Source organism: Acanthochromis polyacanthus, chromosome 10, assembly GCF_021347895.1.
Source record: "Acanthochromis polyacanthus isolate Apoly-LR-REF ecotype Palm Island chromosome 10, KAUST_Apoly_ChrSc, whole genome shotgun sequence".
Lineage (NCBI taxonomy): Eukaryota > Metazoa > Chordata > Actinopteri > Pomacentridae > Acanthochromis > Acanthochromis polyacanthus.
The window spans coordinates 38,000,858-38,018,433 of record NC_067122.1 but is presented as its reverse complement, the minus strand read 5'-3'; the positions used below and the strand labels follow the sequence as shown (position 1 = coordinate 38,018,433).

The 17,576-nt window shown below is 40.8% G+C and overlaps 1 protein-coding gene across 4 annotated transcripts in view; it reads left to right on the top strand.

The window, feature by feature from the left end:
* LOC110967916 (centrosome and spindle pole-associated protein 1-like) overlaps positions 1-14,325 on the top strand; it is a 28,812-nt gene extending 14,487 nt beyond the window's left edge. For 2 of the 4 annotated variants that reach the window (XM_022217668.2, XM_022217666.2), the window contains exons 15-28: positions 4,917-5,045; positions 5,508-5,620; positions 6,807-6,956; positions 7,143-7,286; positions 8,412-8,525; positions 8,767-8,833; positions 9,075-9,201; positions 11,021-11,154; positions 11,242-11,373; positions 11,663-11,703; positions 11,816-11,876; positions 12,407-12,516; positions 12,619-12,763; positions 13,856-14,325. In XM_022217668.2, the coding sequence (XP_022073360.2) occupies positions 4,917-5,045; positions 5,508-5,620; positions 6,807-6,956; positions 7,143-7,286; positions 8,412-8,525; positions 8,767-8,833; positions 9,075-9,201; positions 11,021-11,154; positions 11,242-11,373; positions 11,663-11,703; positions 11,816-11,876; positions 12,407-12,516; positions 12,619-12,763; positions 13,856-14,028 (1,640 nt within the window). In that variant the 3' untranslated portion in view covers positions 14,029-14,325. The remainder of the gene's footprint in view (positions 1-4,916; positions 5,046-5,507; positions 5,621-6,806; positions 6,957-7,142; positions 7,287-8,411; positions 8,526-8,766; positions 8,834-9,074; positions 9,202-11,020; positions 11,155-11,241; positions 11,374-11,662; positions 11,704-11,815; positions 11,877-12,406; positions 12,517-12,618; positions 12,764-13,855) is intronic. The other 2 variants (XM_022217667.2, XM_022217669.2) reach the window with 2 other exon arrangements.
* Positions 14,326-17,576: the final 3,251 nt, after the last annotated feature.

Genomic DNA, 17,576 nt, shown 5'->3' with positions numbered 1-17,576 from the left:
TTTGGATACAATTCGAACGATCCATCTCTTCAATTTGTCATCAATTTTCCTCTTGCGGCCACGTCCAGGGAGGTTGGCTACTGTCCCGTGGGTCTTGAACTTCTGAATAATATGAGCCACTGTTGTCACAGGAACTTCAAGCTGTTTAGAGATGGTCTTATAGCCTTTACCTTTAAGATGTTTGTCTATCATTTTTTCGGATGTCCTGGGACAATTCTCTCCTTCGCTTTCTGTTGTCCATGTTCAGTGTGGTACACACCTTTTCACCAAACAGCAGGGTGACTACTTGTCTCCCTTTAAATAGGCAGACTGACTGATTATGAGTTTGGAAACACCTGTGATGTCAATTAAATGACACACCTGAGTTAATCATGTCACTCTGGTCAAATAGTTTTCAATCTTTTATAGAGGTACCATCATTTTTGTCCAGGCCTGTTTCATTAGTTTGTTTTTTTAAATAATTATGTTAATCAACAATTCAAAAGTAATGTCTGTTTTTGATTATTTAATTTTCAATAAATTTTTATTTATTGTTACTTTTGTGAGTTTCAAGTGATTTCAGTGAGAATTGTGGGTTTTTCCTTCTTTAACTGAGGGGTACCAACAATTTTGTCCACGTGTGTAGAGTCAGGATGAAGGGCAAACTAAGTTCGGCTACTCCGTGACGACGTCTCGGGCTCGGTCCTCCCCGACCCTCACGACTCACGTAACCTCCACACACCTGCGGTGCTTCCTACACCGTCTCTGCAGGTCTGGTGAAACTGAAATCCTTCTGCTCAGCCGCTCACCATACTTTTCCTTCTTTGGAAAAAATACAATCCTCCCATCAGATTACAATCCACCGTTATAATCCTGAGCAGGAAACATAGAAAACAAAAAACTTCTCCAGTGATTCTGAGTCCAACGTTCTCCGACCTGTCTGAGTCACACTCTCAGACAGGGAGAAGTCTGTCCTATCAGACCTCAGTCTTCACCGCTCTCTCCTGCCAAGGCGGACATCTACAGTCCCCACCTCAGCCTTCCCCTCGGGTCTTAGGGCACACACCTGACGGACCAGGGATTCACCTGTCAGTAACAAAGTGTTCGGGCGCCAATTGTTGATCCTCAGGGCCAGTGACCCCCTAATTAACTTATTCAGCTGTCAGGGAATCACCGGACCAGCTCTCCATCCTTCGGGTCCGGTCCTACTGCCCCCTGAGATCTTACTCAGAGGGATGCTGCAGAACTGTTAAGCTGGTTGACGAGGAAAATTCGCCTAGCTGTCTCACTGCCTTCATCCAGATGCCTATCCCTGCTTCCTCTGATAATTAATTTAACCGAGTAGCCACTTCGGTATAGTTAAATTTAACCACCAGACACACCTGTTAACGGCAGCTTTTCCTCTCATAGATCTTGCACTTGTTAAGTTGCTAGGTTAATTCAGAGGTTATGGACATATAGACAACCTCTAGGATATGTTTATATAGGGCCAACCTGGCCCCCATGACTAGGTAACCTTTCAGAACCTTTGCTATTGTTATGCACGCTGTAATCTGACTTTTTACATCCAGAGCTAGATGTATAAGTATTCATTCAGGGATAAAAATAGCACTTGCAATTTGTTGTCTTTAATTGCAGAATAATGCTTTATTAATATAGTTTTAGCAGGGCAAAAGCATAGCCAATAAATCATCAGACAGTTAATCAAACATCACTATTCTTTCAATTGTTTAACACGACTCATTAGTGGAACTATGCTTTCATAAAAGAGAAGTAATATTCACCCAGATTACATAATTTGGAGGGAGAGCAGTCACGGTGTGGCCATACCCGGCTGCTCACCTGAGACCCGCCGGGGCCCAGGGGGAAGTGGACGGGGGTCCGACCAGATTTAGATCTGCATATATCCATTTTTGTTGTTTGGTCCAGTATTCCTCACATGGAAAATAGAGTTCAGTAATGTTCCTTCAGACAGCATTATTTCCAGATCACAGTTCAGTAATCCTCCAACACTGCAGGAAACGCAGTACTTTGGTCCATAATTCCATCAGAACAGTTATTCCTTTGCAGATCATGTTGAATTCCCTGTCCGAGTTACGTGGTAATCATCCCCTGTGCTCAGACTGATGTCTGGATTGCACCCAGGCAGATACCCGCAACAATCTCCCAACTTGCGTCTCGATCAGATGTAATTTATAGTTTACTGTATCTTTACCCCCTCCCAACTCACACACTTGCCCCATACACTGACCGCATGATCACCTCCACTTTTAAGGAACTGAAACTGTCTGTTTTGGACTGTCCAGACAGCCCATCTTGCCCCCCCCCCTGATCTCTCCTGTCTGCAACTCAGCACAGGCTCCTGATCAGGAAATGGAAAAGCGGATGTCAGCCTCTAACTGTCGCTGGCATCCCATTGTGCAATCTTTTGGACAATGTGTACAGACTTATTAAAAAAACCCAATCTATTTTGAGTCTAGAGACCTTTACTGTGAACACTTGACCCTAGTTCACTTAACTCATGACTTCTCACCTCAATACAAAGTTAAAACCCTCTTATCTTAACAGTAGTCAAATCAAAACTCTTAAAAGCATTCCCATTTCATAAAGCATAAGTTCCTCTTTTTAGTCAAATCTATCAAACACCAGTTTTCACAGTGAGCTGCTGTTCTGACCTGGTTACTTCTTAAACAAAGATTCTCAAGACAACCTTTCAAAAATAATCAAACCCTCACTTTTTACAGTGAGTCATGCTTCTGATTTTTACACTGTTTCAACATTAAAGAATGTAAGAAATAGACACTTGGTTAGTTCAAACTCATTCATTAGGTTATGGCATAATCTGATCCTAAATCACAGGTTATAACATCACAATGTTCCCTTATTTAGCTGTTGTTCTGTCAGAGTCTCCCCTTTGTGGCTGATTCTGGGATCTCATATCTCCATGCTTCACAACAATATGAACTGGGATTGTGCTACATTTGTGTGTGTGAGAGAGAGCTGGGAACAGCGGCTAGTTCTGGAGCTAAGTTATAGGCTTTTGTAGTTAATTTGGTGTTGCTATAGCCCACAGTAGCCTGTGTGAAGGTTCAATAAATGACCAGAGAATGAGATAAAGTCTCACTCATTCATCACAGAGAGTCGCTACAATATAATAAAATGCTTAAGTTGTAAACACAGTGCAACATATTCTGTTATCTTCTTGTAAAATGACTGCTACATGCATGAAAGTCATCGGTATTCATGACTTTTCCGAAGAACTGATGGCTATAGTGATGCACGTAATGCAGGGCTCCAGACTGCGACTAAATGGTCGCATTTTGCGACCAAAATTTGAGCGAGTGCATCTACTCGCGCATGTGCTACCAGTAAATTTGCCAGTTTCTTTTTAAATTATTATTGAATATTTTTTGTTGCTGACAAACTTCTGCTCCACACTTCAGCCCAGTACAGTCATGCACAATTGAGCTGTTTGCTAACCAACATTAACTCCAAGAGAAGAAGAAAGGAGACGAACACCAAAGAAGAAGAAGGCGGGCCAGTGTGTGTGAGAGCGGGGGGCAAATGACGGTGAAGCTCCTGATGTTTCACAAAGCTTTTATTTACCTTCAGCCTTATTTTGAACACAAATTCATCCTTCTGTCCTTCACTCCTGCCTTGTCTCCATTCCAGCTGCTTCTAAGTTTAGACACATCCTTTGCTAGGCAGCAAAAGCGTGGAACTGTTTTCTTTCATCTTTACATGAATTTTCAGACTTTTCTGCAGCGTCTTTGTCATGTCAAGAAACGTCTTCTTAGAGAAACACTTCCTGTGCCGCTGGAATGGTTACAAAATAAAAGCCCGTAGCATAAAAAATACGCCTTCAAAATAAAAGCCTGGAGAGAACGGTTATTTTAACACTAGCAAAAGAAAGGCTTGCAAAAAGTGATGAATTGATCAGCAGAACTTTATAAGAGTAATTTACACGTGATTCAGTATAAGTACATAACGTGCACGTGCATAACACATGCCTGTACTCAGCACAAGGTCATTTTTATTAAAGATTTCATCTGTCGGAAATTATACTTCAACTGAGCAGCCTTGGTGGAGTACTGCGCTCTCTGAGTGCTTTTCTTATGTTGTGTCAACTGCTGCACTATAAAATGTTAATTGAAAACATAGTTTCCGCATTTACTGTGCAAGTATTTATCAGTAATACAGTGAAAATGAGAGGAAATGTGAATATTTACTTTGCAAGTCGATGTTGTGTGCGCTCCTAAATTTTCTGGTTGCGCTTCTAAAATTTTAAGTTAGGGGCCACTGTGCTCCTAGGAACAAAAAGTTAGTCTGGAGCCCTGTAACGGCTTTGTTTACATTTTTGCCATAACGTGATGCATGTTAATGACCATATTTACGCTTTCGCCATATCGTGGTGCATGCTAATGACTTTATTTACGTTTTTGCCATAACAGTGTTTCCCCTCCCATATAACCAGCGAGGCGGCCCGCCTCGTCGGTATAGGCCACCGCCTCATTAAAATACTGACGACATTGCCGCCTCACTGGTCCGCGGCAAAAAAAAAAAAAAAAAAGTGCAGTGCAAAACCCGCCGGACCAACGAGACCGTCTGCGGGGGGGTGCACGGTGGAGACAGTGGAGACGGCCCCATAGTATATATAATTCCCCCCCGTCAACAACTTTCAGCTGAAAGTGACCCCACCACCTCACAGCCATTTCAACCCAGGGGAAACACTGTATAACATGATGCACGTAACGGCTTTGTTTACATTTTCGCTGGAGTTCCGACTTCTGTAGGAATGAAACTCCAACATAAGTGGAAGACCCCCTGAATGAGTTATAAAAAGTAATAGAAATACTTCCACTGTGCAGAAATGTCTTGTATACGTTGCTAATACGAATGATTTGTTATTATTCTCGTTTAACTTTCCTGTTGTCCAGCTGACCTTAATCAGATGCACAAACTGAATGAGGAAGCCAACAGCAACCCGGAGCAGTGGCAGAGGAGAGCCATGGCCGCTGTGTCGGCCCTCCGAGCAGAACTCTCCGACCCCAATGAGAGGGTCTCAGGTACCGCAGCAGAGTGCAGTATTTATGACATTATTTATTACAGGCTCTCTGCTATCAGAACCACCTTGAACAAAAAACTGGAAAAACATTGACAGACATCAGCTGAGGTTGTTTTAGTGAAAGTTATCTGGAAAGAGCTTTAATAAATGTAATACAATGGTGATTGAAAAAAGCAGCAGTAGTACAACAAACAAAGTTGTATGAAACATTAAAATAACGGAAATATTTTAACAATACTTTCTGTGCAAACACAAAGCATCGTAGTTTACAAAGAAAACAGTGACACTAACTGCACTGCTGCTTCTGACACCACGTCTGTGTGGAAAAACTTCATAGTGGTTTCTCAAGTGAGAATCTGGCACGACACCATACACGCACCACAGAATGGCTGTAAGGATCAGTGTTCCATTGTTCTCTTGTCCAACTCACAGAGGATTTTTTTCATGTTTATTTCTCTCGTAGGATTCACCCATGTCCAAACACCACAGTTTGCCAGAGGCAAAGTTTTTGCCAACCAGCCCACTGAGCAGCAGCTCCAGGAGCAGGACAAATACAAAGCTTACCTCAAGCAGCAGGTACCAGTTTAAACAGATGGTGGCCTTTAATATAGCTGTGTTTTATGGTATGCTGTCTTGTCCTGCATCACCTCTGCTACAAGCTGAATGCTTTTTGGTCATCTAGTTGGCTGATCTCAGAACAGTGGTCACTAAACTTAAAGCTGCTGTCCGGAGTTTGAATCGCAGCGTCTCCCAGAACACTGTTGGTCCCACCCTCCCTCCCTCTGATTTCGCCCCTTTATTTGTGCACGCGTGCAGTACATGAGAGAAGTGCCCGGAGTGCTGCAGCATCTCGCCTGTTTTGCTGTTTTCCCCTCTTCTACATTTAGTGCATTTAGTAAATAATAAAGGAATTACGTTAGAATGTTGTATTGAGTCTAACTTGTCCTAATACCAAAATAACATGAATCTGCTAGGACGAACTAGTAAAGTTTCAATATGTGATTACACTCGTGTATCCCTCTCAATGACGTTGTTTATCAAACTTAGTGCATTTACGCGTGTATATGTGTTACATTGTTTATTTATTTCTATCTAGAGTTCAGAATTGCATGACTCCTCTGACGAAGAGTATGTCCCAGACGCCCCAACATCTTCCTCCAGAGGTCGGGCATCTAAACGAAGCCGTCAGGCGGGCTATGGAGGCCGTGGTCGGGGAGCGACGCGAGCACCCCGAGCCAAAAAACGTCCTGCAGTCTCTTGGCCTGACAAGCCGTGGGATTGGTAACTTTTCTGGAAGTTGCTGATCCCTGATGCTCTCTCCTCCACAAGCAAAACAAATGTGCGCGCGGTTGCGTAGTGCGTAGCTCGCCCACCTCTGCATGGGCTTGCTTGCTGTGCGCGTAACCGTTGATTGACAGCATGACAAAGCTGAAGCTCGAACTTGATTGGTCGGCAGCAACCGGCGCTTTTTGGAATAACATGGGGGTCTATGAGAGGAAGGCGGAGCTCAGGAATAAATTTTCATATCGCGTTATTCTAACTTTATATTATAGTATCGAACTAGACTAACACATTTAAGCTTTGTTAAAAAATGATACATAGATTGAAAACAAACGGAAACTCCGGAAAGCAGCTTTAAGTTAATCAGCAGAGTAGAGGAGGTTTGTGTCCTGACTTGCTTGAAAATAGCCACCAAGGAAAAACTGGGGAGTTCTTCTTATTGGGTTTATCTTGACTGTTTTTAACCTGCATTCATTTGCAGATTGAGGAGAAAATGCGTAAAAAAGCAGAGGAGAGGGAACGAACCAGACTGGAGGAGGAGAGAGAGGAGAAGAGGCTGGAAGAGCAGAGGGCTCGCATTCAGAGGGAGTACGAGGAAGAACAAGAGAGGAAGAAACGAAAGGAAATGGAGGTATGAAGATTAAAACTGAACCATACTTTGCATGTCTGTGTTTAATAATTATACTTGATCCTCTGATTATTTGGATTTACTTGATTAGGCTACACAAAACATTAAAGTTGACCCACAAAGTCTCTCTCATTTCCCTGTATCTTGCTGTGGTGTACCTCTCTCATCTATCGTGTCTTTGTCTCTTAGCAAAAGGCCAAGAATGAAGAGCTGATTCAGCTGGCTGAGCAAAGGAAGAAGGAAGCAGAGAAGAAAAAGAAGGAGGCAGAGGAGAAGGAGAATGCAGCGCTGAGGAAACAGTTTGAAAGGGAAAGGCAGGCACGAGTGGAGGAGGTTTGTTCAATAGCATTCGGTGCTCATGCACTTGGCAGCAAATACTATCATACTGTGATTCTTGATATCATTTGAATGATGTAACTCATTCTCCTTTTTTCCCTTGCTGTTTTACTCATTGTAAAACTATTAACTAACCACCTGACTTTCAAGTCAATGGACATGCCAAAGACAGGACTATGATGATCTCTTCTTCAGGAAGGAACAGACATAAACCCAGAGCACAATGATGTGATCAACTGTTGCCTTTGATTTTCTGATTTTGTTTTAAGTTTCACACTTCATTAAGTACAATAGCCTACTGTTTTCATGCTAGTACTCAGATTCAGCATAGAACACTGCCTTGTTGCAGCTGCAGGGTAAATGATATTGCACTTTGTTTCACTCATTCACACGCCGATGGAGGTGAGCTGTCATTCAAGGTGTGGGTCTGACCGCTGGGAGCAATTTGGGGTTCTATATCCTGCCCAAGGACAGTCTGACAGATGAACAGGACAAACTTGCCATCCCTGTGATTAGTGAACCACCTACCTCCTGAGCCACAGCTGCATCTTGAAAGATTTGCTTTGTGTCTGGAAAAAACAATAAAAACCATCAAGTATGGGTGAAATCATGGATTCATCAGGGCGACCAGACTTAGATTTCTCTTGCACTATCTACTACCACTGAATAGTAGCTGCAGATAAGAAAAACCTGTGCTAACAGTGTTGGATATTCTACAAAATCTACAGGCAGTAGATGGCTGCAATCAATCAACAATAGAACGGTGGTGCAGCTCAGTGTCATCCTGGTGTGTCAGGGCTCTTCATTCATCAGAAATTGTTTGTTCTGCTTTGACATTCTGTGACGCTCCTGTCAACGAATATTTATCATCAGATAACTTGTAAGGTGTAGTGAAGCTCGTACCTCAAAATAAAAACTACTGCACCTGCTTAAAATAATTTTTTTCTTGATTGTTTTGAACCACCTTTTGCACGACTTGCATGAAATAAGTCCCTTGTCGTCACTAGTAGCCACTCTTCTTTTTCCCTCCTTGGCAGTCTTTAGTTAATACGCTCACAGTGAGCAACAACCATCAAGTAATCAGGTTAAACTTTATTTAACTGTAGTTTTGTGTGTCTTTAGGTCTGCAGGGAGCCCTCGCCACCAATCCCCACTCTGCGGAAAAAACTTGGGTTGCACCAGCACACCCCCAGACCCCCCACTGTGGACAGCCAGCAGTCCACAGCCCCGTTGTCTGTGAGTCCCACACACACCCACAAAGTACACAAACAGCATAAAAGTATCTCTGCAGGGGTGACTTCATGCCTGCTACCTTGAAAAGACATCTAGTCCTTTCTAGGCCTAGTTTAGTCGTTCGTTTTTGATGACAAACAACAAAACCTGTCCTTTTTCTGCATAAATTAGGATATTTTCCAGCAAAAATGTGCCTGGGTAAATAAAGGGTTATATTGTTTTTTTGTATTTAATTTACTTTCAGGAGCGCTCTTTGTCTGGTCTCCAGTCCCCTCCAGTCCCTGCTTGTAGGAACCAGCTCCGAGCTGCAGGTACTGTTTACATGCGTCCTGAATTTTTCACACTGGGAACAAACATTTGAGCAGACAGGCCAAGTCTGCAGCCTCTTTGTGTGTTAACTTCAGTCTGTCCCACTGACTGTGTTGAATTGTGTTTACAGTACCACTTTGACCATCGACTTATGGTCTGTGTCTGGTAGCTGAAGCTTAGTACAGATAATTGGCAGTAATGGTAATAGTGGTACTGACAGATATAGACTGTGTGTGTTTTCAGGAGACCAACATGACTTGTTCAGGGAGCTGTCGGCGTTGCGTCGGCAGCTTCGCAGTGAACAAAAACGTCTGGAAGGTCACATGCAGCAGGGCGACTGGGAGGAATTCGACTCTCCTCTGAGCAACAGGTCAGACCCACACAGACAAACAACACTGCAATCATGCAATATTTACCAGATAAAGTAAAGGATGTTTTTAAACCTGTATGAACATTTATCTGCTTACAAAATGGGTGTGGGTTAAGTTCTTGTACATTACAAGCTCAGATATTTAGTGTTTCTGCACTTTAATGGGAGTAATTGGAAAGATCATGTAGTAGCTAAACTAATCAAAGATCACTATTTGAATTTAAAAACCTCATATCCTCATATCAGTGTGTTGAGGCTGAACACAAAGTAGTTAGTAAGCAGCAAAGAAGTTACAATATTTAAAAGTAAAGATTTCTGGTTAAAATAGTTCCTTACAACCCGACTAGATTTTTGGGGCTGACGCTCATTTATCAGTATTTCGGGAGTATAAAGTTCCAAGGATGTATTGTCTGATAGTCTTTACATATATAAATAGACCTGGGGTATGTTGGACTTCTGTTAAAAAGTGGAGATTGTGGCATCATTGTTGACTTTCCAGCAAAATTTTTCACAAACTAATTAGTAACTTCCCTTGTATACCCCTGTATACACCACTTGACTCTGCACCACTGTCTGCTCAGCTGTATGTGTGCTCTGCTACATGTGCTGCAGACGGTGATGATCCCAAATGTACGTCAATACTGTTACGTCTGTGATAAGTCAGTGGAGGCAGATAATATCGGTTGATGGATATCTTGGTCGTGTTCAACATAAGTGTAGTGGAAATATAGCTGAAGTTGTTTAAAATTACATATCAAATGGATAAAAGTAATAGATAAATGGTTGCAATTGCCCAAACTAATATCTACACAGAGATTGTTTAAAACTGCTTTTCTTTCTTTTTTGGCCTTTTGTCCACAGAAGCGCTCTGAAAATGTTTCATCTCAGTTACTCTATGTTCTTTGCTGGTTCATCACGTCTCTATCTCGTGACTCTACAACATGCCCGGTGTACATGAATGTTTATGTGTGTTAGAGGAAGATTATTCTTCAACAGAAACGTCCCACAAATTGGACATCCAATCAAACTTCTCTCACTGAACGGCTCTGATTTGTGTCGTGCTACAAGTCCTTGAAAATTTGGTTTGGTGGTTCACTGTCATTTGAAATGTGTGCCAGCAGTCTCCTCTCCAAAGTTAAATCCAGAATCGGCGTTCTCTATCTAACAAATCCTCATTCACGCAATCTGCCGAACTCGTTCTTGTTAAAATGACAGTCCTTCCATTATTAGTTTATGGTGATGTTATACAGATCTGCTTCAAAAACCCTCTTCCATAAATTAGACACCATCTACCACAAACACTCTGCAAACCCTCATTGGTAAAAGCCACCATATCTGCGTTCATTTCTTACCATTCGTAACTCCACCTGTACTCTTCGTTCTAACAGTCTCATTAACCTCCACATTCCCAAAGTCCGTACCACTCTGTCGATCCTTATTCCAGTTTTCTGCCGCTAATGACTGGAACTCTTTGCAACAATCCTGAAACTCACCTCATACGTATTGCTCTCGTTGTTTAAAAAATCAGTTAGACTAACACTTCAGGACCACTGCAAGTGTTTTTAGCCTTTCTATTCTATTCTAAGTCATTTGCTGTACATGTAGTCTGTTTTTTTTGTTGTTGATCTTGTTTGTTTGCCACCTCCTGTCCAGCTCGTTATTGAAAAAGAGGAACAGTTCTCAACTGACTTACCTGGTTAAATAACTTAAACAATTCTAAATTACTTGTCTTGAAGGAGCTTGTTATGTAAAGTAAATGTATTAGTGTGACTTTCTGGTTAATACTGAGGATATTGGGTCCTTCTTTGTGTTTGTCCAGACATCGGGAGCGTCCCACAGTGGATGTGTTTGACATGGCCAGACTGAGGCTCCAGGCTCCAGTCCGCAGGCCTAACTTCAAAAACACAGAGCCCAGAAACCTGCAGCGAATCCACGACTCCCTGCAACTCACAGGTAAAAACCCAGACTCACTGCTCTATTTGTATTCTACGACAAACCTTTATTATTAGCTGTGACTGGTTTATGTGCACGTTTGTGAAGCAGATGGTGAGTCGAGGCTGGGCTCCAGTGAGGAGCCTAAGCTGGAGGAAGTGGGTGTGGGCAGCAGAAGGAGGTGGGACTACAAGGACCCATATCACCAGCTGAGCAGCCAGAGGTCGACTGTCCAGGATGGTTAGAACACAACACACTTTGTTTTTCTGATATTTGCTCATGAACAGAAACTTGGGCGTCCCAGCTTATAAACACCTTTACCTCTGTCGGGTTTGTTTAAGCCAGCAGGAAGGGATAGTTAGATGACTTTTAAACTCACAGGGTGTCTTTTATTCTGATGAATGCATTTCCACTGACTGATCATAATGTGGGTCAGACTATTCTCACATTAATGCCAGGTGAAAGTGGGATCCTTTTCTTTTGCTATCACTGAGAGTAAAAAGCAGCTATTGTCCCTCTTGTGTTGCAGATTATTTTGACCTGTCCCCACCACAGCAAAATGACTACCTGGTGAGAAATGACAGTGAAGCTACACAAAAATCCAAACTATATGTACTGTATCAAATAACTTGTAACTACTAAGAGTTGAATTTTGAAACAAAAAAATGTGTGCTTGTTGCAGAGGAGTGTGATTGGGGGATGTGCAAGAGGTTCACTGCTGGAGTCAGAGAGTGCTTTCATTGGTAAGACCCCCATGACACAGCTACTGAGACGCAGCTTTTTGACTGTCTTTAAATCACTTTTAAACACAGAACTGCAGACATTTGAATGACCTGAGTTTTTTGTTTACATCCAGCAAACCTCTAACACTCCTCTTTGTTCTCCTCTGCTCTCCTCTCCGTTTTGACCAATCAGACTGAAAATATTGTGTGAGGCTTTTGGCAGAAAGTTCACTTTTGCTTTTAAAACACAGTAAATTAATCAGATCAGCCTGAAATTGTATCAGTCTGCTTTGTGTTGCTTAAATAATGCTTGTTTGATTTACAGTTGATGCTACTTCCACATGGTTAAAATGTAAAACTTTTTATTTAGCAACAGATCTTTAAATGTTTCAATAATTTAAATTAGGGAGTCTTATGTTGCAGGATAATATAGATAAGTAGCAAGTTGTAGGGGCAGCAAAACATACCAAATGTATCCTCTCTGAGTTTGTGTAGCTGAAATGGCTCCATCTGATTGTACTTTTGGTTTTATGTGTGTCTGGTGTGTTTAGATCCCCTCGGCGATGCCTCTCCGGTGCCACAGACCCCTGAACCAGAAAGAAACCGTCAGCTTTCAGCTCGAGAGAGGAGAAGACTTGCCAAGCAGCCCCAGCACCACCAGGTCCTCTGCTGTAAAAGCAGTCATGTGGCCTGTGCATGTGATCTTAATTTGTGTTATTTTGTAGTGATTTGTCTTGTTTTGTGACCACCTGTTGTGTTTCAGGGACGAACTGCTTCCAGCCGGCATCAGGACGACTACTCCTCCCACTCATCCAACACGCTGCAGCGAGAAGCCGAGTGCGGCGGTGAGTGGAGGAGCCTGAACAGGACAAGTCGACTGATGGCGCCCAGTCGTGGCGGCACAGCTGGTATGACTTTAAATTTTCAGCTCTGCTCTTTGTTTGGTGTGAAAAATTCTACGACAGTTCTGTAATTGATCTGAGAATCCTACGCTTCTCTAAATTCACATAATCAAAGAAACGAGTGATTCCTGTTACAAGTACCGTATTTCTGCAGCATTTGTTCCAGGGGTTCTGCAGGGCATTAAATAGCATCAAGAGCCATTTGATTTTGCGAAAATTAAGGCCTTAAATGGAATTAAAAATCAATAAATTTGATTCTCAGGGGCACTAAAAATTCTTTCTGCAGTTTTCAAGAACAATATTTGACAATAATAATATATATTTACAGACTGCGATTCGTCAGATATGTGCATCTGTAAACATGCTGAAGCATTGTGATAAGTGTTCCATCCAGTCAGGGACAATTGCCAAAAACTGCATGTTTTTAAAGTGGCCGGCAGGCTGGACCAGGTGAAGGAGAGCTGGGAAAGGGTTAAAATGCAAAAATGGCCAGAAAACGTGGAATTCAGGGGATGACTACAACCCATGGGTGGTCAGGGTGGTTTTTGGATTCAGAAACAGTGAAATGCACGAACAGATTTTATAGAAAAATCATCTTTACAAAGTAACAAACCCATGTAATTTGCTGAGTTTCACGGTCGTGGCATTAAAATGTTTACAGTATGGCATTAAATTTGACTAGCTAATTTCTGCAGAAACCCTGTGTTCATTGTTTAACCCAGTGACTTTTGTACTCCTCTGCTTTAATTGCAAAATTAGTACGTATGAGGATACTTCTAAAAGTTCTGTGCCTCAGCTAGAAACAAGGGCGTAACTCCCATTTTGGGGCGTAACTGTATTATACAGCCTTTTATTACTGTCCACAAAAACTCAAGTGTTTGAAGCAAAGAAGATAAGTGCATGGTCCTGGAGCTTTCTTTTCTTTGCAATCAAATGACAACAAATGTTTCACTTTTTGTGATGTAAGGCTTTATAGAATACAGTTATGCTCCAAAATGGGAGTTATGCCCGTTGTTTGCGAGAGAGGAAGAACTTTTTCAAGCACATTTGTAACTTGATGACTTTTTTGACCAGCTGGCTTCCTTCCTTTTTCCTCAGGGCTGTTGGATCTGTCTGATGACGACTCCTCCCCTTCTCGGTTTACTCCTCACAATCCTGACCATCAGAGCTCTGGAGAAACTGTTTCTTCTGATCGCTGGACGCGACCGGAAACATCGGACACGCTGAAATGTTTGGACCATCCTTTAAGGAGGGAGCGGCTGACAACGTAGGACCTTCTTCCCCAAAGCTTGGAGGTGCCTTCCACTTTAGACAGCTCGTCTTTATTCAAAGACTTATGGAGCCATTTTGGATCATGAGAAGATTGTTGGTTTAAAGTGAAAGCCTCTGTGACCGATGGATGAATGAACATCTGTCTGAAAAATGATGCCTTGTAGCTTGTACTTTTTAAATCATTGTTTACATGAAAACCTCAGCTTCTGATCCCACAGTGGGAAACCTACATGTTTTTGGACATTTGTTATTTTATTGACTAAATTATGGTTTAAATAAATTATATTTTAATTATACGTACTGTGTCTTTATGATTTGCTTCTTGTAACAAGGCATCGCAGCATCAAGTCTACAGAACTTCCACCTGAGGTTCTCCATCTCCATCATGTCTGCCTGCAGTTTACGTGGAATTAAAAGATTTGTCAGAATCCAAAGCTGTTTGAAGGGGTAGTAATTATGGTTAAGATGACCCATTCAATAAGTAAACTAAGGCCTAAACGTTGTCAAGTTGCTTTGAACGAGTTTTTCTGATCACTTCACATGGCAATCCCACCAATAACCCCTAGATGGCAACACGACACAGATTTCTCCTCTAGCTAAACACTGTACCGTCAGTACACCTACATCCTAGAGGTTACAGTTAAAAAACTGACTGTGGCTCCACAATAATCACCAACAGATGGGTTCCTGTTTATCTTTGTCTAGGTGGAGGCAGTGTTGCCATCTGGATAGAACTGAGTACAGGGATAGCAGAACAAAGTGTTAGCTAGCCTGCTAGCCTACTAGTTTTCTGCTTGAACCAGCTCTGTAAAAGTTGCCTGGCTGTTTGATTTTCCTTCATTTGTAGATACTTGTCTGATGTTTCAGTTTGGCCTGGGTGGCTTTAATTTTTGAGCCATCAATTTATTACTGCATTCACTGCACTGGAAAAAAAAATGCCCCTCTCAAAACAACAAGAAAAATTATTTCAAGGAACTTCTACCTTGAAATAAGTGAAAAAATCTGCCAGTAGAACAAGTGAAAATGTCTTGGTAAGATTTCTTGAAATAAGATGTGATATTTAGAATGTTGAGATCTTAAAATTAGCTGGGAAAACTTATAGGATTGTCAAGCTTAGGTGTCTTAAAACAAGCCAGATATGCTTAAAAAAAAAAAAAGAAGCAGTTTTTGTTCTCAAAAATAGATTTTTGCTTTCATGTAACCTCCTAATTTGAGATGTCTTAACCCTCCTGTTGTCCTCGTTCACGGGCACCAAAAATATTGTTTCCTTGTCTGAAAAAACACCAAAAAACTGCAAAAAATTCCCCAAATTCCTGAAAATTTGCAAAACCTTCAGGAAGAAAATTCCAATAATTCCTTAAAAGTTTTATTTTAAAAAAAATCCCCCAAATTTAGCAAGAAAATTCTTGGAAATATTTTCAAAAAATGAGTAAAAATCCTAAAAATATCTAAAATGATACATATATATCAGTAAAACTTCTGTTTTCTTTAAGAACATTCACCAAAAATTACCAAAATCTATCAAATTTTTTTGTGAATGTTCTTAAGAAACATTTTTAACATTTCTTTTTTTATATACCAAAAAATGTTTAAAAATTTCCCAAAAATGTTGAAAATGTGGACGTCAGAAGTTTCACTGTGAAAATATTTTTTTCTGCATTTTCAAACTTTAAACCAGGTCAATTTGACCGGCAGGATGAGACGAGGGTTAAACTTATTTAGAGTTTTCTTGTAAAATTCAACTCAAAACAAGATCATTTCAACATTTTTTGATCTAACCAGATATTTAAGATGCGTTTTCTTAAAACAAGTCCCTCCATCTGCTGAAATGTCACTTAAGAGAATTTGTCTTAAATCAAGTGGGATGAGACGTTTTGACTAAAAATAACACAAATAGACTTGGTAAGATGTTGAGTTTTTGCAGTGTGAGTATTTTTTCTTTTAATGACACAATCAAGTCACTGAGTCAAAATAACGTTAGCCATGTTGAACCTTCCGTACAGAACCCATACAGATTCCAGTGTAGTGCCTGCAGCTCCCAAAAAGTTGCCGTAATGAGAGTCAAAATGATCTACCTGATTTTGAACCAGACTGAAATCTGACCAGCGAGTGCCCGCAGTCTTCCTCAGAATACAACCTGACATAAACAGAACTGTCAACTATACTACTGTAAGTTACAAAAGTCAGTGTAATACTGTGGTACAACGTGATGAAAGTTATCCTTGTTTTCTGCCCTAACTAACCAACTGGTCATGCTGGTCATAAAAATAGTTTCATTTTGAATTATCAGATGCAGATACACTATTTTAAGTGTGTTATAGTTTGAGATTATGGAAAACCCACTTATTTACATAATTTTTTTTCTACCAAGGAGACAGTTGATAACATTCATATTGGTAATGTTAAAATCCCTGTCTTATTTTATTTCTTTATTTGGTAGGGACAGTGCACATTAATGAATGTCCATTAGTTCAGAAATGGGTGTAAATATGCCAGATTATAGCACAATGCTAATTTACATCCGCAGTCCCTAAGAAAAAAGAACATAACAGTGATACATAAAACAATAAGTCACAATAAAAACACATTACAAAAAGTGCACAAAGAAAACATAACAGTGAAACATATGATAAAACATAGAACAATAGGTTGTAATAAAACGGCAATAAGTCACAATAAGAAGGCAATAAGTCACACTAAAAGGTCAGCAGATCTCAATAAAAGGACATTACAAAGTGTACACAAGGAAGCTATAAGTCAGTGGTAACAGGATTGATTCACTTTCAGGCACTGCTTAAGGTGAGTTTTGAAGGTTGATAACATGGGACACTCCCTTATGGAGAGAGGAAGACTGTTCCAGATTTTACTGGCCTTCACAGAAAGAGCATTTTGTCCAAAGGCCGTGTTTCTGTTTGGGACCCCACAGTCCCCTCTAGAGGAAGCTCTGGTCCTGAGACCGCTGAGAGTCCTTCTTTTCATAAAGTCAGACATGGGGGGCGGGGCAAGTCCATGGAACACCTCATAGATCAAACAAGCACATTTAAAATTTTTAAAATTCTCAAAGCTCAATAGGTTGTGTTTCTCTAGGATTTTACAGACACAATATGACATTGGTTTTCTATTGAATACTTTTAGCGATTTTTTTACAAAGCGATTCTATGATCTTGCATGTATTTACACCCGTTAGCGACCAACATGTGATGCAGTATTCAATGTGTGATAATATCATGGAATACAGAAACATTCTAGCAGCACCAAGAGTTATGAAAGGTCTAATTTGTCTAAAATTGTTCAGGTTGAATTTCACTGTATTAGACTTTCTTTTAATGTGACTCTTGAAACACAGAATGGAGTCATAAGTCACACCAAGATATTTGAATTCAGGGACAATATCTAGTTCCTGTCCTCCAAAAAGATTCCTGAATATTTGATGTCTGATGGTTGCTTTGTGAACGTCATACAAACAGTTTTATTTAAATTCAGAAGCAGGCATGATTTAAAAAGTCACTCATTTACAGGAACCAGAGCTGAAGTAAGAACAGAGGAA